At 37.1% G+C, this 18657-nt stretch overlaps 1 protein-coding gene across 1 annotated transcript; it reads left to right on the plus strand.

The window, feature by feature from the left end:
- The first annotated feature begins 274 nt into the window (after positions 1–274).
- On the plus strand, positions 275–17192 carry LOC107082315 (tumor necrosis factor receptor superfamily member 16-like). Its single transcript, XM_015370932.1, has 6 exons — positions 275–688; positions 8116–8248; positions 10292–10645; positions 11970–12174; positions 12271–12413; positions 15496–17192. Exons 1-6 carry the CDS (start codon positions 650–652, stop codon positions 15807–15809), a joined length of 1188 nt encoding a protein of 395 aa, XP_015226418.1. The 5' UTR covers positions 275–649; the 3' UTR covers positions 15810–17192.
- The last annotated feature ends 1465 nt before the right edge of the window (positions 17193–18657 follow it).

Here is an 18657-nt window from a genome sequence, read left to right on the forward strand (position 1 = left end):
CTATTTTCTCATATAATACTAAAATCTAAAAATCTGTTAACTTTTTTAAATTTTCAGTGGTCCTAATCCTCTTCCATACGGACACTTTTAATGTGTACTGCATATTTATTTTTGTTTTAACCATTTACATGAAGACATAATCTGCTGCAGACTGGAATCCCTTTTCTGCTTCTCTGTGATGCAGCCAATCACAGAGCAGGGCTGAAAGCTGAGGAGATGGGAGGAGAAAATTTAGAGCATTCAGGAGATTTTTTTTTTTTTTTCCTTTGCCTCATCTGTTCAGAAGCTGTAAGAGGAAAAGAAAGAGAAAACGGTCCTGCAGTACATCCTGAGACAGAGGGAACTGTTTTGTCACTTGTTACATGGCGGAATGAGCTGAAAAAAAGCCTTCACTGGTTTTCACTGGAATTCATTTACGGATTTTACGCATCTGGAAGTCGCCTTTTTTGCGTAAAAAACAACAATCACCGAGCTATGAAGGGAGAGAGGAAGGAGTGATTTTACGTGGTTTGATTATATTTGATGCTGTGGAGGTTTCTGGCTGGTTTAAGCCGATTATTGCGAGCTGAGGACGGGAAAGGAACACTGAGAGAGACGGAGAGACGCACCGCGGTGACTGGAGGGACAGAGGGCTGTAAAGAGTGGAAACATGAGATTGATCATCATCTCTGCGGTTCTGCTGTTAAAAGTAAGTAAAATAGAAAATATTCTTATCTTTCCTGGTCCCTGCTGTCTGAAAAAAAATTTTTTTCGATCCCTCTTATTTCTTAGTTCAGGTAATTATCCTCAGATGAGCCTGAGGAGTTTTTCTGTACACCCATCCCGCTGAGATTAGAGCGCACCATTGTTCCCAGAGGATTTCTGTTTCACACCACAACCATATGGATCACACCAGTCCTCTCCGATGGTGTGCTTGTTGCCAAATAGTAATAGCAGGATGAAAGTCATGTGTTGTATTTGGTTTCCTAAGGAACCAGCTACATTTTGCTTTATGTCTGCATGCAGAGGCGATTCAAGATTATTTGGGGCCTGAAACAAGCGTTGATCTGGAGGTTCCTCCTAACTTCTATCACTTAGATCAAAAATCACATCAAAATCAAAGTTAATTCTGTAATAGTAGATAAGCAATAAGGATTGTTCACCCCTCACCTTTATGCCTCGGTGTGTAAATCTAAAACCATCTCAAATTTATGAAATAATTGCATGTTTTTTATTGTTTTTTTTTTATTGTAATGAATGATATTAAGACAGAATAAATCTTATTGCAAGAGAAAGAATAAATAAATAATAATAAATATATTTTCTTTTTTTTTCTTTTAGATGATTTAGTTGAGTCTGTTTTAACAGGCAGATTATGATTCCTTTTGACACAATAATACCTTTGCTTTTGGACATTATTTCCCGGCCTGCCATCAGACTGTTGAACTGTTGAAACTCTAATCAAGTCAAAAATTGAGACTCTGCATCACACTTGTAAACATGGTGCTTGCACTACATGGCGATTTTTCAAATCCCACTAAATAGAACTCAACTCAATGTTTCTACTGCATTTTGCACCATATTCTTCGGATCACCGCTGCACTTTAAAAATGGGAATGTTCATTTCACTCTTGTAGGCGGCTCGTTCACTGTCGAAAAAATGTATGCATTTAAATGTCCTTTTGTATACACTCAACAGCTCATCTAAGAATCAAATTCATGTTTAAATAAATGCATTATTTGTGACTAACCATTATAACAGAGGTTTATCCTTCTGCACTTTGTGGAGAAATGCAAGCTGGGATACTTCTAAAATGCAAACCTACTCTAAAACAAAACATGTTGTAGAAAAAGGGGAGGGCACTGCTTTGAATAATAATAACTGATAGCTCTGGGTCAGTTGAACCTTTTGGCTACTGTACCTGCAGTTTGTATCAGTAAAAAGAAACTTTTCACGGCCATGAATTCAAACCATGACTCCTCTGTTTTATTTTCCTTATGAAGTGTAATACTCTCATGACTCATGGAGAAAAATAATCCTAACATTCTGGAAGCTTCCTTTTCCCATTCGTTTGATCCCTGATCTCCCTGTGAACCAGTTGGCTCTTATATGACATAATATGAGCCCCCTGATCAAGCTAAACTACTTTAGATCGCAGAAACCCTCTGCTGGTAGATTTGATTCATGTGTCTGAAAACCACATTTCCTTACCAGACTATGAGGAGATTATAGAAAATTGCTTTAAATCGTTGGTTGTCAAAGCGGGTATGAAATTTGCTTTTGGTTAGTAGGAAACGACTCACGGCACATGGCTCCATGTTGTACTCTGAAACCTTCGGTATGAAATCAGATGAAAGCAGTAAAATAACGAAGGAAGAAAAGACCCTGTGCAGATCTTGTACTTGGGCTTAAAATCAAAACTAAAATCTTGTTGCTCTATTGATGCCTATGTTTGTTTCTTTTAGGCTCCAAACACCTGTGTTTGTTTGCTAATACAATAGACCCAAGTCTGAAGACCCCCATTGTTACAGATCGTCCTGGAAATGTGTGAAAATACCTCTGATGAAGTTTTTACTCCCAATCCTATCAAACCCACAGAGCCCACCATTATGTGCTGAGGGTCTAGCCAAAACACAAGGGCAATTAAGCACCATTATCCACCACATACAAAGTAAATGATCTATTTTATGATGAAATTATAGTTTGGTTGATGTTTTAATTGCATACTTTATCAGGGTGAAAAAAATTCCCTTCCTTCTCTGAAAAAGAAAAAAAAATGGACTCTGGTTTTTCTCCTAAAGCTGGCAGCGTTGGAGCTCCTGTCTAGACTTGCTCTTCCCAGTCAGAGCACTTTACTCAGATTTAAGTATTTAGAAAACACCTCTCCTTTTCTAAAGATGGATATCTCTTTGAAAGGATAATCTGCAATCTATGAAACCCAAGATGTTGCTTCTTATCTGTCAGATGTTCTTCACTTTCTTACCGGATGATTGGTGGTAATGCATCTCTCTTTATTCTAAGAATCATATTTCTTTTCACTCACCTGTAAATTATCACTGTTCCTTTTGAAAATACAGCTCATCAAGGTGTTTCAATTTGGAACAAAGCAGTATTTCTCATTCTTTGTTGTGTGTTATGGTGTTCTTTATTTATTTAATCATGAATCATTTGTCATCAGAATGGTTAAAGCTGACAATTTCTCCTTATCTTTAATTAAAAGTAGTGTTTTTTTTTCTCCAGAAACTAAAAAACATTCATGTTCTAAAGTTTCTACCCATCCAAGATGGATGTGGAGCTTAAAATCTACGTCTGCCCCTGCTGTCTTGGCTTCAGAAGCTTCAGTCAGATGTTAAATTCTCATGGATCAGCATTTTATCACGGGGGGGCATCCTGTTGTGAGTCTATTTTTCCGTGGATCAGATCATGCCTTGGAACTCGTCACTTCCGAGAAGGGCATGAAATGTTTAACGTTCTGAGAAAGTTAAAGTGAACGGTGTGTCTGTGTGTGGGTCTGATCCGTGTTGAGTGAATGACTCGGGCAGCCGTGGCGTTGAGAGGCCCATTGAAAGCAGCTCTCCGCGGTGGTCCGCCTGGTCTCACTGGGGAATCCCTTTAGATCGCAGCTTTCTGCTTTAATGGAAGAGGCAACTGCAGCTCTCTTTCCTTCAGATTTAGAGCCCATATACAACAGGCAGGAAAAACTACTAAGAGGAATCATAAGCATTTAGGAATTAAATGATAAAAGGCTTTACTTTAAAACTTTATTAGAGGAAAAATAATTTTGTTACAACTAGAGCCAACCTAAACAATACCCTTGCTAAGGCCCTCCACATAATAATGCGGAAAATGTTTGAATAGTTTTTTTTTTATTAAAATGTTTAATTTTATTAAATTTAACAAAAACTGTAGATTTTAAACACATATTTTTGTGAATAATGATATTTCTATTAGTTTGGTGTATTTTTAAATCGGAGGGTGTGTGATTATCAAGATTTTAAAGGTGAAAAAATTTATATTTATGGCTTTTTTAACATACAATCTGATGCTACAAGTTTCCATTTTCTTTATGTTTGTTCACAAATGTATTTCAGCAAAAAGGAAAGACAGTTAACTCTGATTGTTGTAAGCTCAGCCAGGTAAGCCCCCCTATCCTAGATTTCAGCAGGTCTGTACGGAAGGGCTGTTATTGGAGGTTATGAGCTTATCAAAAATGATTTACTAATTTCCACCCACACACCCTGAACGGGTTGATGTTATACTTAGAAAACTTAATAAAATCTATACAGAATAATACATGTAAAGTCAGTTCATTCACATCATAAAAGCACTTTCCACACTCACTCAAAGTGTACTGCGGTCATATTAGTCATTCAGTGTGTACAGGTTTGCTTTGATTTGCACTGTTTGGTCAGGCGTGTAAATAGATTATAGTTTGTACTTGAAATGATTTCATTTACCGGTAGTTAGATCTCACTGCTAGTGATGTTTTTTTACAGGAAAACGGGCCTCATCCTTGGTTTTACACTATGACACTATAATTATTTTCTCGATTCTGTAATATGCTCTTGTATTTGCCAAATATTTTCTTTTTATGGTTAAATGGATAAGTTAACCAAATTCTAGCCAAAAGTGTTAAAACAACTCCTAATCTTTTCTTGACACTTTGCATCCCTGAAAACAGATATAAAAATGCTTTTATAATTAATTTTCCCTTAAAGGTTTAGCTGCTTTTTACTTTTAGTTTTGCCCAAATGTATGTACCTGACTATGTTTGCAAGCAACAAGTGTTTAGAATATAGAAGCAGGACACGTGAAGCGGAAAAGATAAACAGTTCTGGAAAAAAAGATCTACTGGAGATGAGATATATGTCTGAAAGTCATGTCTTGAATAAAAAGGGCAAATCATTTCGCAACTAGGTGACAAAGGACCTTAGGGATTCATCATTCTTCGTCTGATCTGCTACTATGTGCCTCTGCTGTTTCCATAGAGTTAACTACAGAGAAAGCAAAAGCTTCAAATAGATTCTTTCAATTATAATACCTGTTTGACAGATCAAGCCTTGTAGCCAAAAAAGCTCTCAGAAAAATAGCTAAAAAGCAGATGCATCTATTATAGTTTCCCATATCTTTTGATAAAAGAAAAAAAAAATGTATTCATATTGAGACATGAGAAAAATCTCAAATGTTTGAAGATGTCGGTTAAGGCAATTAATCAGATTGCAACATTATTGAAATGAATGTGGTTAGCTCAGAGGGAAAGGGAAAATAAGTTTTGTTTGTACATGATGACATGACTGTGGCTTCTGTGCTTTAAATGCAACAAATTTAATGTTTACATCATTTTAATCAATATTTAAAAAGCACCAACTGTGTAGTTTAACTCGTGAGATTGAGATAAAAAAAACAACAACTAAATATTCCTGCAAAATTGGACGTATAAGGCAGAAGATTATTATTAAAATGAAAAGGTTTTGTAATTAGAAAAGCAAATCAAGCTAGGACATGAAAAAGACATTAGAAACGGAAAGCTGTTGCAGTTTGTGTTACATTCGGTGTGCTAGAAGTTTATTTTATCAGACAAAAATGTTTCTGTCTCACAATCTAAGGTTCTCTTCCATTAAATATAAAGACTAATGTTTATTTTCTGTTTTTAAATTTCTCCTTTGTCTAGAAAACTGAATTCCTTTTGTGAATCATGATTTAGGAGCTAAAATGTCCCTTTTTTGTCAATTATGCAAATATATAACTGTAAGTTGTTCATTTGACAGAAAGTTTATTTGCAGCTCCGCAGTTTTTATTTTTTGGTCCATGTTTACAGGAACTAATTTAGGAATATTATTTCATGCATCCATTAGATGCCTTTGGGCTCCACCCAGAAGGTACTGTATGTCTTGTTATTCTTAGCATGTAAATACCCAGCAGGTATGACTTGTTGTAAATGATGCATAAAACAAATTATGTTGAACAAAGTGAGGCTGACTTTCTTCTTTTATAACTAAGCCTCACTTGGAGGCTGACTGACTCGTTTTTATAGATAAAAGTCGTTTCCTTTTTCATGTGAAATGTTGGTATTTCACCAAATGTCTAGTGATAAGTCATTTAAGAAAAACAAAGCAGAAAAAACTTTAGATTTTTGCGAGGAAATGAGTCCAAGTTCATTTTTGTCTAATTCCTTTATGGCATTTCCTCTTTCTTTTTCTTATAACTTCAAACTTGCAATATTGTCCTCATATGGTAATGCTTAATCTCGTACATATTATAAATTCTGCCGTTTTCCTCCAGGGGGGCATGCATTCAATCTGTAATTCCAGTGTCAAACTTTTAGGCGGTTCTTTCTCTTAACTGAGCTGCTTTTTCTAAAAATCCAGGCTGTAGGTAAATATAAAAAAGCGCCATTGCCAAATATTTACCAAAGCAGATTTTAGTAGCTAAAGATGTTGGCAAGTGTTTGAAGAAGAGACTCATCTGTCACATGAAAGAGGACCAGCTGTGATGCTTTTTTTAATTCGTTTTGCTCCCGCGTCCCTCTGCAGTGAGCTAACTTCAGACTGGTTTGTTCCTGCCTGATCCAGCCGCCCTGATACCATAATTCCTCTGATCCAGGATCTGTGGCAGCAGTTCAGATATCACCGACTCCTCATTGATGCACAGCAGTCGGACTGACTGTTGTTGTTGGAACGATGTGAACCTCGTTTCAAAGCTGTCGTATAAGCTTGGAACATTTTAGTGTTTTGTGACCAGGGGCATTGCTCAGTGTGTGTGCGTCACTGGTGGGGTTTTAATGGAGGCTCTACAGGTCCACACATGTTCCCCGGAGCTTCCTGGCAGACTTCAGAGACAAAGAGAGACATCATCATCATCATCCCTGAGCTGTTTAGATGCTGTGTTACCCCTCAGCAGGAGGTTAGTTGTTAGACATCTGTTTGCTGAGGTCAGGCCCCCAGGCAGAAGGGGCCAATCACCTTTTTAATGTTTGCATATTTAAAATACCATTGCACTGAGGCTGCAGGCTGTTGGTGAAAAACTGATTTTCATAGACACACCTGGAGGGCTTACTGCCTTCAAAGGAGGGGCCTCTTTTTCCAGACGCATCAGTATTGCCCTAAGAAACCTGTTAGAGGCTACAGAATGCTGGGCCAGATGTTCGTCACCTTACAGCAGAACAGCAACCTCAAGTATCCAGCAAGAGCTACAATGAAATTCATGACTTAATAGATATTTTTATTGCCATGATATATATGATGAAACTCAGTTTGGCATATCTAGAGAGAGCTGGGAGGGCTGCGGTCTTAGGTTAACTGTCTAAAGTATATTGAAATGTTGTAATGGCCCTGTCACTGCATTCCATGTTCCAAAACCAACATTTTCCTGAAGTCTGTGGGTGGCAACAGGTGGTTTATTTCTTTATACACACTTCTGACTTGGAAAAATATGTTTTTTTATTTTTTCCAGCAAAAAATAAAGAATTGAAAAAATATAACTAAACATATCGCACAGCTTAGATAAACATGAAAATCAACTTAATCTGATGTTGGAGCCTTCAAACATGATCAAAAGTAGTCAAAACATCTTTCTACACCCTCTCATCCTCACAGCAGAAATATAAACAAGAAAAAAAAACATCTTCACTGCCCCTGCCGTGTGTTCCTGATCTCTAGATTTAATGGACGGGTCTAAAATTAATCAAAACAATTCCAAATATAAAAATTGTAGATCTTGGATTCAAACTATCTTAAACATTTTCGGTCAACAAAATAAGACAAAACAAACATGAAGCTGTGGTAAACATTTAAACTAAACAGCTGCCTGTGTCATATCGCAGGCTGGCCCTCTCCAGTACCCACTTGCAGATAAAGCCTCAGAGCACTTGTGTAAACTGAAGCAGATGGAAAGATTAGAAAAAGGGTTTTCTGTTTTCAATGTGCCTTTGATCACGACGGGGTGGGAAGGCTGGGACTTCTCCCTAAAAAGCTGATGTCATTGTTTTTTAACTTTACAGGATGTACTAAAGCAGGGTTTCTGTGATCTGATCACACAGAAATAGACTAGAAAATGGGCTGAAATATACAGTTTTATATGTATTGTTCTTTCCTTAAAAGCAGCAAGCTTATCTTACTAATTTGTGTCTTCCCTAGGTTGCTCTTGGAGAGGCTTGTGCCAGTGGCAAGTTCACTGAATCGGGACACTGCTGCAGATTGTGTCCTGCTGGTTATGAAGTGGAGGTAGAGTGTGGGAAGGAGGATACCAAATGCAAACCGTGTCCAAAGGGTAGGCACTAACAAACGCTCTCTTTTTACAGCATGCTGCCACCATATCCCAGCTGTTTTTTTTTTTACTTTGTATATAGTTTTTTTGCTTATCTGTCTTCTTTTAAATGTAATTACCATCAAATACCACCTTTATAAAGCACTTTAAATAGCAGTAATACAATCGCAGTAAAGTAGAAAAGTGAAAAAAGATAAGTTAAATTTAGATATGCTATTAAAAAAAACACATACATTAATTAAAAGTAATACAAAGAAAATAATTTAAAAAAATAAAAAAATTCAGAGATTTAAATTTGGACTAGAGGAACCTTAAAGCAGATCCTAAAACATACAGTCAGCCAAAGAAGAGAATAATTTATGTGGTCAGACCATTTTGTTTTAGGTAAAAGTCATCCTTTTGCACAACCTGCATGTGCCTAATAAATGCATCACTAACTGCAAAATATAGAGATTTACAGTAATCCAGCCTATATGTGACAAATGCATGGATCCCTGTTTCAAAATGCTGCCTCAGAGTAAAAGGCTTTATTTTAGCTAGTTGCCTGAAATAGGGAAAAATCAACTTCTTTACCCTCCTAATAATTTTTTTCCCCCCAAGTTTAAGTTTTGCGTCCATCTTTAATTCAAGATTTTTTAAGGTATTAAGCCAGAAAAACAAGATCGACAACCTACAACCTCGTGGGACCCCCGACTGAAGGCAGAGGACACAAAATCCAAAGTTTGATTGAGAAAGTTTCCTCTGCCAGATAAAACCTAAATCACAGCAATGCAGCAGCCCAGGGGCCCACACACTGCTTCAAAGGAGAAATTCAAATACTAGGATCAACTGTTTGAAAGGCAGCAGTTAAATCTAGAAGCACAATGATAGCACAGTCAGCTAATTAAAGTACATTTTATGTTTAGTCTGTTTCTCTTCTTTAGGTTTTACTAAATCAAAAGCAATTTGCTCCAGTGGACAGTCTTTGAAAAGGCTTCAGTTTTCTTAGTCTCAATTTATAACTTAAAACGTCTTAAAACCAAACACTCTTTTGTGGGTCTTAAATGTAATATTGTCACATCCTTAATTTGTATAGTTATTTTTTTAAAGCCAGTCTTCGCTGAAACTTGTTTTGTTTTTTACGCTAAGTGAAGAATAGCATCTATGTTCTTGTTGTGTTATGCACTATTGACCTTAAAAGGTTAATATTCATACAATACAAATAACACATTAGAACTGAAGAAATGCGAGCTTAAGTTTAAGAGGTTTGATTTAACGTGCTTATTGTAAAAAAAACTTTTATTTCACGTTTATCTTTCACATATTTTATATTAAAAAGAGCAATATGCTAGCCATTGACAGTTTAAAAGTAGAGATGCACCGATCCAATTTGGTCCAATCCCATTCGATACCGATACCTGAGCGTATCAGCCGATATCTGATACCGATATGATTCAAATGTTGAATGAATAAACCATATATCTTGCTATGTTTGTGAAGTTTTAGCCTTAAAATAAACATTGTTGAAAATGAAGGCAGATATAAATGTACTTTATATTATTTTGTTAACAAATAAGCAGCAAAAATAAAGAAGTAACATTTCGAGGTAAGGTGCACTGGATTGGATCCTCGATATCTAATATCAAATGACTGAAATCCAATCAAAGTATCGGATTAGTGCACCTTTGTTTAAAATACCTTTTTTTCATATACTGGCATTTAATTTTTATTTCTATTTTCTTCTTTTTCTGCTGGATAATGTTCAAATATTTCCAGTGTTGCGTGTATTGTTGGTTTCCACTTGGCAGGAATATATTTATCAACTACAAATCCCTTGTTGAAAAGATAAAACTTTTGTAAGACATTAAATTAAAATAAAAATCAATTTGAAGTTGAAAGGCTGCCATTTTTTTGTCATTCCCCGGGACAGATGATATCTCCCCATATTTGCATTTACAGCATTTAGGGAAAATAAATCAACTTTTTTCATCTTAGAATAGTATAAATTACCATTAGAGTCTTTAAGATGACAGTGCACTGATTATTCTTTTAAACTTGTCTGTCCAGGAACCTTTTCCCCATCTGAAGGCCTTGAAGCTTGCCGTCCTTGCAGCACGTGTCCACGTGGTGTCCCCATGTTGGCTTCTTGCTCAGCATCCCAGGACATCCAATGCGACTGTGACACTGGCTATTACTTTTTGAGCTCCTTATCTCTGTGCGCGCCCTGCTCCAAATGTGGGCGGGGTCAGGGGGTGGTTCGGGAGTGCGACCATCAAGGAAACAGGGTTTGCCAGAAGTGTGGCCCGGGAACCTTTATGGAGGATGATTTCCATACCAAAGAGTGCCAGCTTTGCACTCAGTGCTCTGAAGAAGAGGTGGAGATCCGGGCCTGTTTGTTCTTTTCTGACACTGTCTGCTTGGGTGAGTGATATAAAGAGAATAACCTCTGTGAGGAAACGTGACTCTTGAGATTTAATTCTGATATTGGTGTAACAAAAACTCTTGTAAAAAAAAAGTTGACTTTATCCAGTTAGGATAAAAATTTAGATAATCTTTGCAATTAAAACTAGACTATTAATATAACAATAAGTTTTTTTCTGGTGTTTAGCAAAAACTCACTAAAAAAGTTCATTTTCTTAAAATAAATTGTTATTTTTTTATTTCATTCTGTGGAACATTTGAGTTGTCAGAATTTTACCCACAATAGAAAACCACATTAACTATAAATAACTTTACTTTTAGGTAAAGCTGTTACAATAAAACATGCATCCAGGTTAGCATGGTTACCAGTACTTATACCTATAAAAAAAGAAATGCATAACTGTAAAGAAATGCTTTTTTAGAGCAAAGAAAGTTTTTTTAATCCTATAAAACTACTCTTTGGCTTTAAACCTAGCTGAATGCTTTAGACTTTTTTTTTTCTGTTGACTGACATTGTAAATGATAAAGAATCGACATCAGGGAAGATTTTTAATCCTGACAACTCCACAGGACCCATCCAGACATCCCCAGTAGATTTGGTTCCAGCTGGATAAAACCTGTTACACTCTCTTGCTTTGATGACCTACTGTTTATCACACTGGCCTCTAATAGAGATTTAATGTGTTTGGAAGCTTTGTAAAATACAAGACCTGCACTACAAAGAGTGCCATCTTTCAAGGTATGATGCTGGAGGTCACAGTAGTGGGAAATAAAAGATAAAACATCAGTGTAATGTAGAGAAGATGAGGCAGACCAGGGCATGCGGTCAGCGCCTGCATCGACAGCTCAACTCTAATGGAGAAATTACATGTAGCCTGCGCCGCTTTTGTTAAGTTTGTATTTGCAGATTACGCACCAAGAAACATGAGACCTTGCAAAAGCCCTTTTTATTGTTGCAGTCCAATTGATTGAAGGTCTTTAGGTCAAATGCTCCTGAAGGCCAAGAAAAGCAGCTGACCTTGACAGCTTGTGATTAGACCCCCGAATGGCTACATTGCTCCCTTAGACAGGAGTTATCTGCACTTACTTAGAGTCTGTGTCATGACCCTTTGACCCCACTCAGGTTGGCCAAGTATCCTCTACTGTTTGATCCAGAAATAGCCATACGGCAGGAGGGTGGATGCAGCTTAAAAACAGGGGCAATGGAAGGTTAAAAAGCCCAGGGGATCAACCAGCATGACAGAAGCTATCTTAACATCTGGTCCAAATATGTTCTGTTGAGCATGTGTGCCGCTGATCCTTGACGTGTCTTCTTTTCGAACAGATAAGCAACTGCACATTTTGTCTCGCCCTGCCTTGAACATCCCAAACGGGACATTGCTGATGGAGGAGGGGGAAGGTGGTAACCCCACACTCGGACCTTCCAAGCTGACCCCGCAGGACGAGGGGGACAGCAACAACATTCTGGCCTATGTGTCCGTTCCTGCTGCTGTGGTGCTGGGCTTGTTGGTTTACGTGGCTTATAAATGGTGAGTTTGTCACTCTGTTTATGTCCTGTAATAAGGAGGGCATGACTGGCCATGGGACATGCGCTAGCTTAAACTGCTTTCATACACTTCTCTCAGTTGGCAGTCGTGCAAACAGAAGAAGGCTCTCTCCAAGGCCCGTGTGGCAGAGCTGGGAACATCTCCAGAAGCAGAAAAGCTCCAAAGTGACAGTGGTGTTTTTCTAGACACCTACAGCCTGCAGGATAACCAGCCTAGCAAAGGTAAGCAGATATGGGTACACCTTCTAACTGCAAATCCTCGCAGCTAATGTCTCCCTCTGGAATACTCTTAGCGCTAAACAGAACAAGACCAAATGAGCTATTATGACAAAAAAAAAGAGTACATTATAGTTTGGTTGAAGTAACAAATAATAGAGTAGGAGAACAGAGATATGACATAGCAAAGAGAGGAAATGTGGTCCTTCACATTCTAAGGTTATAGCAGCACAACTTTAGATGTAGCTCAGGATAACCCGAGTCATTCAAACCATAAGCTTTTTTTCCTAGGATTTCTTTTGTAAAGCAGCTGGAAAATAATCTTTTTGAATAATATATAATTATTATCATATGGAAATGTTTGAATAATTTAATTTCAAACCATTTAAATATTAGGATTTCCCCCCAAATATATCAGTTTCTAAAGACAGTGGATATAATGTACCTTTGACAATCTGGGGCGACAGCTGTGTCTTCCACAGAGCTTTTAGTTTAAGGATAGATAGAGTGATGGGTTGGAACTCATGTGGTTGTGAGCTCAAACCTCAGATCTTTGATTTTCTATTGGTTACAATCTGTGTCTGATGGTACAGAAAAAAAAAATCTATGACAAAGTTGTAATCCCCTTTCTAAAGATCTGCTGACTTTACCAGATAGGGTGTTAGAATAGCCAATTTCTATCTGTTACCATATGAATATGTTTGGCTCTAAATCAGAAGGCATGATCTGATTTGCTTTAATCTAGATGAGCAATTGCTGGGTCACTATTAAGAACTCCTAATTTAGACTTTAATTAAGTGTGCCCCTTTGATTGATCGAACTGGTATATCTTCCTGATTCATCATCATCATCATCATCATCATCATCATCATCATCATATTTTTCTACCCACAGACTGCTGATCACTTTAGTCCCAGCAACTCAATCAGGAAGTGACAACATCTGTTTGAAATGTAAAATTTGTGCCAGATTTTATCTTTTAACTGTAGTTCAACCTTTCCTGACCAAAGCTTAGGTTGTGACATTCTCATACAACTGTCTAGTGGTAAAGTGTGGAACTTGTTATCTGGCTCGGAAAACACACAAATAAGGCGGTGCGTGGGATGGTCGCGATAGGCCCAGCGGCGCTGAGCTGCAAGGGCCGTCCTAGGACACTTGTGGCTTTAATTTGTTTTCTTCATCTGTTTTAAGTATCAATATAAATTGTCTCTACAATTATATAACAACATTCATTTTTAGACATTTAGACATTTTATCTATTGTCTCATGAAAGTGTAGAACTTTCAATTATAATTGTAGTACCATATCTTGATCAGCTTGATACCTCTTAAAAATGAAATTTTGCATGTCTGCAGTACTTTGATTTGAAATCTCCATAAAGATTTCCAGTTTTATGGTTGGCTCTGGACAGTAAACACCATTCCAGTAGCTATTGCTGCAACGCACTGCTGATTTGGGTCATGTGCTTGAGATGATTTAGTGATGTAGATGGTGTTGATCAGATTTATCTTTATATCGTTACATTCCTCAGCTAAGCTGTGCTGTTTTCTTAGTCATCCAAATTCCTCTGATACAAATGTCTTCCCAATGCCCCCCTCTGTTCTATCTATCAGATGTTTTCTAATAGGTGCATCAAAATAACACATTTTGTTGTAAGCCCCTATTTTCCTCTCATACTTTGTGCGGAGTTTTTCTGGCATTTTGAAAACGTTTGAGTTTATTTTTTATGCAAGTAATTAATGAAATAAATATAATAACAGTGCATATAACCATGTAAAAGTTTTATGTAATAAAAACAAAACTATGATATACAGTAGGTACTTAGAAATACAGGCATTTCCAGGCCCACACTGATTTACAGTCAGAGCCTTTAAAAGAAATGCAAGAAAATGGCAAATAATAGATAGTCTGACAAATAAACAATGCAAGCAGTGCATCATTATGCACAAAAATGAAAACATTTTTTTTTTATAGTGAATATGATAAAACCTCTGCAGGTTACTGGCATAAAGATCTACTGGGGTTTTAAAGGGAGAAAAATACTAAACCATTAACAAGTCTTTTTATTGAGGCACCAATTCTTCCGTAAAAGCTTTTTCTCCTTCGGTTCCTAAAACCAACAAGCTGCACAACTGATCTCCCCCTGGGTAAAAATAAAGGAAAAAGCTTTCAATTAATACTTGCTTTATTTTCTGACTGTGTTGGTAACTGTTTATGCTGTTTAAAGCTTTTCAGTTTTTACTGTTGCTTTAGGCATTGGGATAATCAAAGGAGTTAATATTTCCTAACTTACTTGAACGTTTCACGGTCTTTCTCACTTTAGAGAGTGGTCAGGAGAAATTAGCTTCTGTGCCACATTTTTAATGGAAGCAGTTACATGTTATAGGAACTGTTATTTGTAACATTGTTTTCACTAATTTCGAACTAATACAGGTTACATTAAGGCAACTCTGGGATTTGATCAAAGTTTTGGTTTAATGTGAAATTAAAGTATATTTTTAGGTATCTATGAAGCAATTGTTAGTCTGCTGGTCCGAAGTGGTCTGATATCATATTTTAAGACCGTTTCATTTTGCAACACTGCTGTGTTGCTTGTTGCTTTCAGGGGCTCTAAACCTGGAAGTTACAGGTCTAGCATTCAATGTTGTTTTAAAAGAATAGTGCAAAATGTATTTCATGTTTTTTTGAACTCATATTTCCAAGAGCAGTTGATAGCTGTACACCAAGGTCCAGGACCCAAGTTCTGTTTCTGTGGAAATAGTGCGACCCTTCTGAAGTCACTGAGGAGTTATGTATATACAAGTTCCAACCAAAGTAAAGCTAAACAAGTAGGCAGGCAAACATCAGCAGGCAGAGCGATGTAAACAAGGGAGAAAGAAATGACTGTGCCCACAGATAAACACTGGTGGGCAGTGAAAGAAAACAACAGTGGGTTAAAGCATAGCTTGATGATATACGTTTCAAAGTGAAATCTAAATATTAAAAATAAACACCTTGTAATCAGACACTCTTTCTTTTTCATTATTCATCCTGATTAGTGAAGCAGTAAATGCAACATTATGCTAAGAAATGCTTGTTTTTCACACAGGTACTAAGAGAGACAGCAAGTACGACAACCGCCTTTACATCAACCTGCCACCGAACAAGCAGGAGGAGGTGGAGCGCCTTCTGCAGGAGGCGAGCGGCCGCGGATGGAGGCACCTTGGTGCTGCGCTGGGCTATGAACCCGAACAGCTGGACCTGTTCGGACGTGGCGAGGCCCCGACACACACACTCCTGTCTAACTGGGCCCAGAAAGAGGGCTCTACTCTGGGACTGCTGAGCTCGGCGCTGGCCCGCATAGAGAGATCCGATGTGGTGACGGCGCTTAACAGCAGCCAGCAGGGTGCCTCTGTCGTCTGACACACTAGAAGGCCCTGCAGTGACAATCACAGACTCAAGTGAGGGATTTAAAGAGGAAAAGGAAGGCACTCGGTTTTCAGATCTTCTGTCATGGTTAAATGGAGTCTCTTTTAACTATGTTGACAGATCTTTTTTTTTTTTTCACTAGAATACCAGCAATACTCTAAAAAATATATCTTTTTTTTTTTTGCTTTATTTGAACTGTAGGAGAGAAAGCCATGCTGCGTGGAAACAGAATATTTGTCTTGTATTGCAGGGCTCATTTCACTGAATATACAGTGTTGTAAAAAGAATTCCTACCATAAGGTTTTTTTTCTTTTTGTTGGTTAGATTGAAATGTTTTTAGATCATCAAATACATTTTAATATCAGACAAAGATAAACCTTAGTAAATACAAAAGCAGCTTTAAAAAGAGGCTTCGGTTGATTAAATGAAAGTATTTTAAATCTGGCCTAATCAGACAATGTAAATGCCCCCTTAATCTAAAATATGGTTTTGCAGCATTTGGCCAAAACACATACATGATCCCAGGATTTATTTTATTTTATTTTTCAGAAATGTTGTGTTAGTTTACACCTTAACAAGATGTACAACTTATAAAAGCTACCAGAGGAAACTGACCTTAACTGAGGTAAATGAGGTCTGCAGTGCTTTACATGGTGTTTTGTGACGTCTTAGATGAGTCAGGGACACACTATGGTTTGCCACCCTGTCCTGTCAAAGTTTATCTCTGTTCACTATGCTTAACAGGAGACAAAATAAATTAGACTGAAAGTTGTCAGTTGATCAGTTGATGTAAAAAATACTTACATCCTCCCACTTCTGAAATCAAAATTTCATCCATAGTTGTTAGGGAGGTTTGGGTTAGTAAAACTGACCCAAAAATTAGATTAACCATATTTGATTCAAATGTGAAAATGCATATTTTCACATGCAGCCAGGTTGTTTGGGATGTTGTTTTTTCCCCTTGAGAGGTAAAATCTGCATTTAAAAACAGAAAGTTGTATTAACTCTAGTTATCTTTTTTGATAACAAAATTTATTGGATGATCTTTAATATTTGAGTGGGACCACAAGTAAAAAACTGCAAAGAGTTCAGGTCAAAATACCCGAGCAAGCTGCTCACTACGCCAACAGTGTACGAATGTCCCTCCTAGCCATATAAGGGTACTACGAGACCGTTAACAAAAGGCACCCAAATACTGTAAATACTCAGTAAATAAAGGTGCTCCATGTGTTATTATTATAAAGCATCTGCATTACCTGAACAAAAATCTGATGATATCCAATGTCAACACAAATTATTTCTCTTGAAGTTGTTGTATATTGAACCCCTTAGCTAAACATGTTCATCTTTGGTAACCTTTTTTTAATAAAAAACTTTTTAAATGAATCCTTTTCTGCTCTTAATTTTACTGAAAAAGCTACCTTTTATGGTTTTTTTTCCTGTGCATATACATTTACTAACAGAGGAACGTTCAGTCAATAAGTTAAGAGATTCAAACAAGTACTTGCATATATATATGCAAGCAACACAATGTAAGATTTGCAACGAGGTGCTGCTTTCGGTGGTGCTTTTGTTTCTACTGCAGCCAACGAGTAAGGTCTGCAAGTTTTTTCTTTTTTGCATCAAGGATCCAGCAATGATGTAGGCCCTCTAAGATTTTTGTTTCTTAAGCTTAGCTCAGAGGTCACATTATCTAACAACTTGAGAGTAGAATACCATAGAAAATCCAGCCATCCTTTTATTTTATCCTTTTATTTATTTTTACAGCAGTAAAGGTTAGATAGTGGAAGTGGTTACACAATGTACACCTTAGAAAAGTGAATAAAAATAACAGATAGGAAAATACAACCAATATTGTACTGTACAGTGTTTTACAATATAATACTCTGTATCTGGACAATACAGCTGCTGGGAGGAAGGAACTGTGATAACGCTCCCTGGTGCATTCAGGGTGCAGTTGTCTGTCAATGAAGGAGCCCTCCAGTTCAGCAACAGCTTCATGCATGAGGTGGGAAACATTATCCAACAGAGATGTTAATTTAGTTAGGGTCCTACTTCTTTAATAAGTTAAACTTTTTCCTGAAAAAAGGGCCACTTCTAGACTCTGATGTTGCTCCAAGCAACCTCTCAGATTACATCAATTAGTGGTAAACAAATAGCTCAGAAAGGAAGGAAATGTTGTCCCACAGGGGGGGAAATTCAGAATAGGCTCCACTCTAATCACATTTAAGAGGGAAGCTGTTAGAGAAAACATTTTTATCTCCATTTAATTCTAATCTAAAATGTATCTAATTGTCTGCATTTTTCTTGAGAGCAGAAGCTTCTTGGCTTATGCTACCTATCAGAGAAACATTGCTTAAGTTTCTTAAAATACATACGAAAGCTGATCACCTTAAAATATGTCTACAATTAAAAATAAAAAATGATATATCATATAGTATCCTCACTATTTAAGCAGACTGTTCAGATCCTACAGTCAGTGAACTCGTTAGCTTCCAAACCTGCTCTAAAAAATACCTGAGAAATGTTTATTAAAAAAAAACAAAAAAAAAACGTCTAGTTATTTACCATGTGAACCTAATTTAAAGGGAAAGTTCTTAAACACTTCCCAGGTTACGACACTGATGTGATTTTACCGTATTTTAGTTTTGTGTAAAGCCTGAGCTTAGGCCCAGCTTGGCACGTTTACTGCTGTTTTTGGCAACAGATTTTTTTTTCTAACTCATATTCTTCAGTACCTCCCTTCTGTTTCATCCTACTATTGTTTAAAGATTCCCATTTCCCATATTCTGGATTAAGGCGTAGCAGTTTGAACCTGCTTGGAATGTCACACGTTTTTATA

The sequence above is a fragment of the Cyprinodon variegatus genome, unplaced genomic scaffold, assembly GCF_000732505.1.
Source record: "Cyprinodon variegatus isolate N-32 unplaced genomic scaffold, C_variegatus-1.0 Scaffold2, whole genome shotgun sequence".
NCBI classification, from domain to species: Eukaryota; Metazoa; Chordata; class Actinopteri; order Cyprinodontiformes; family Cyprinodontidae; genus Cyprinodon; species Cyprinodon variegatus.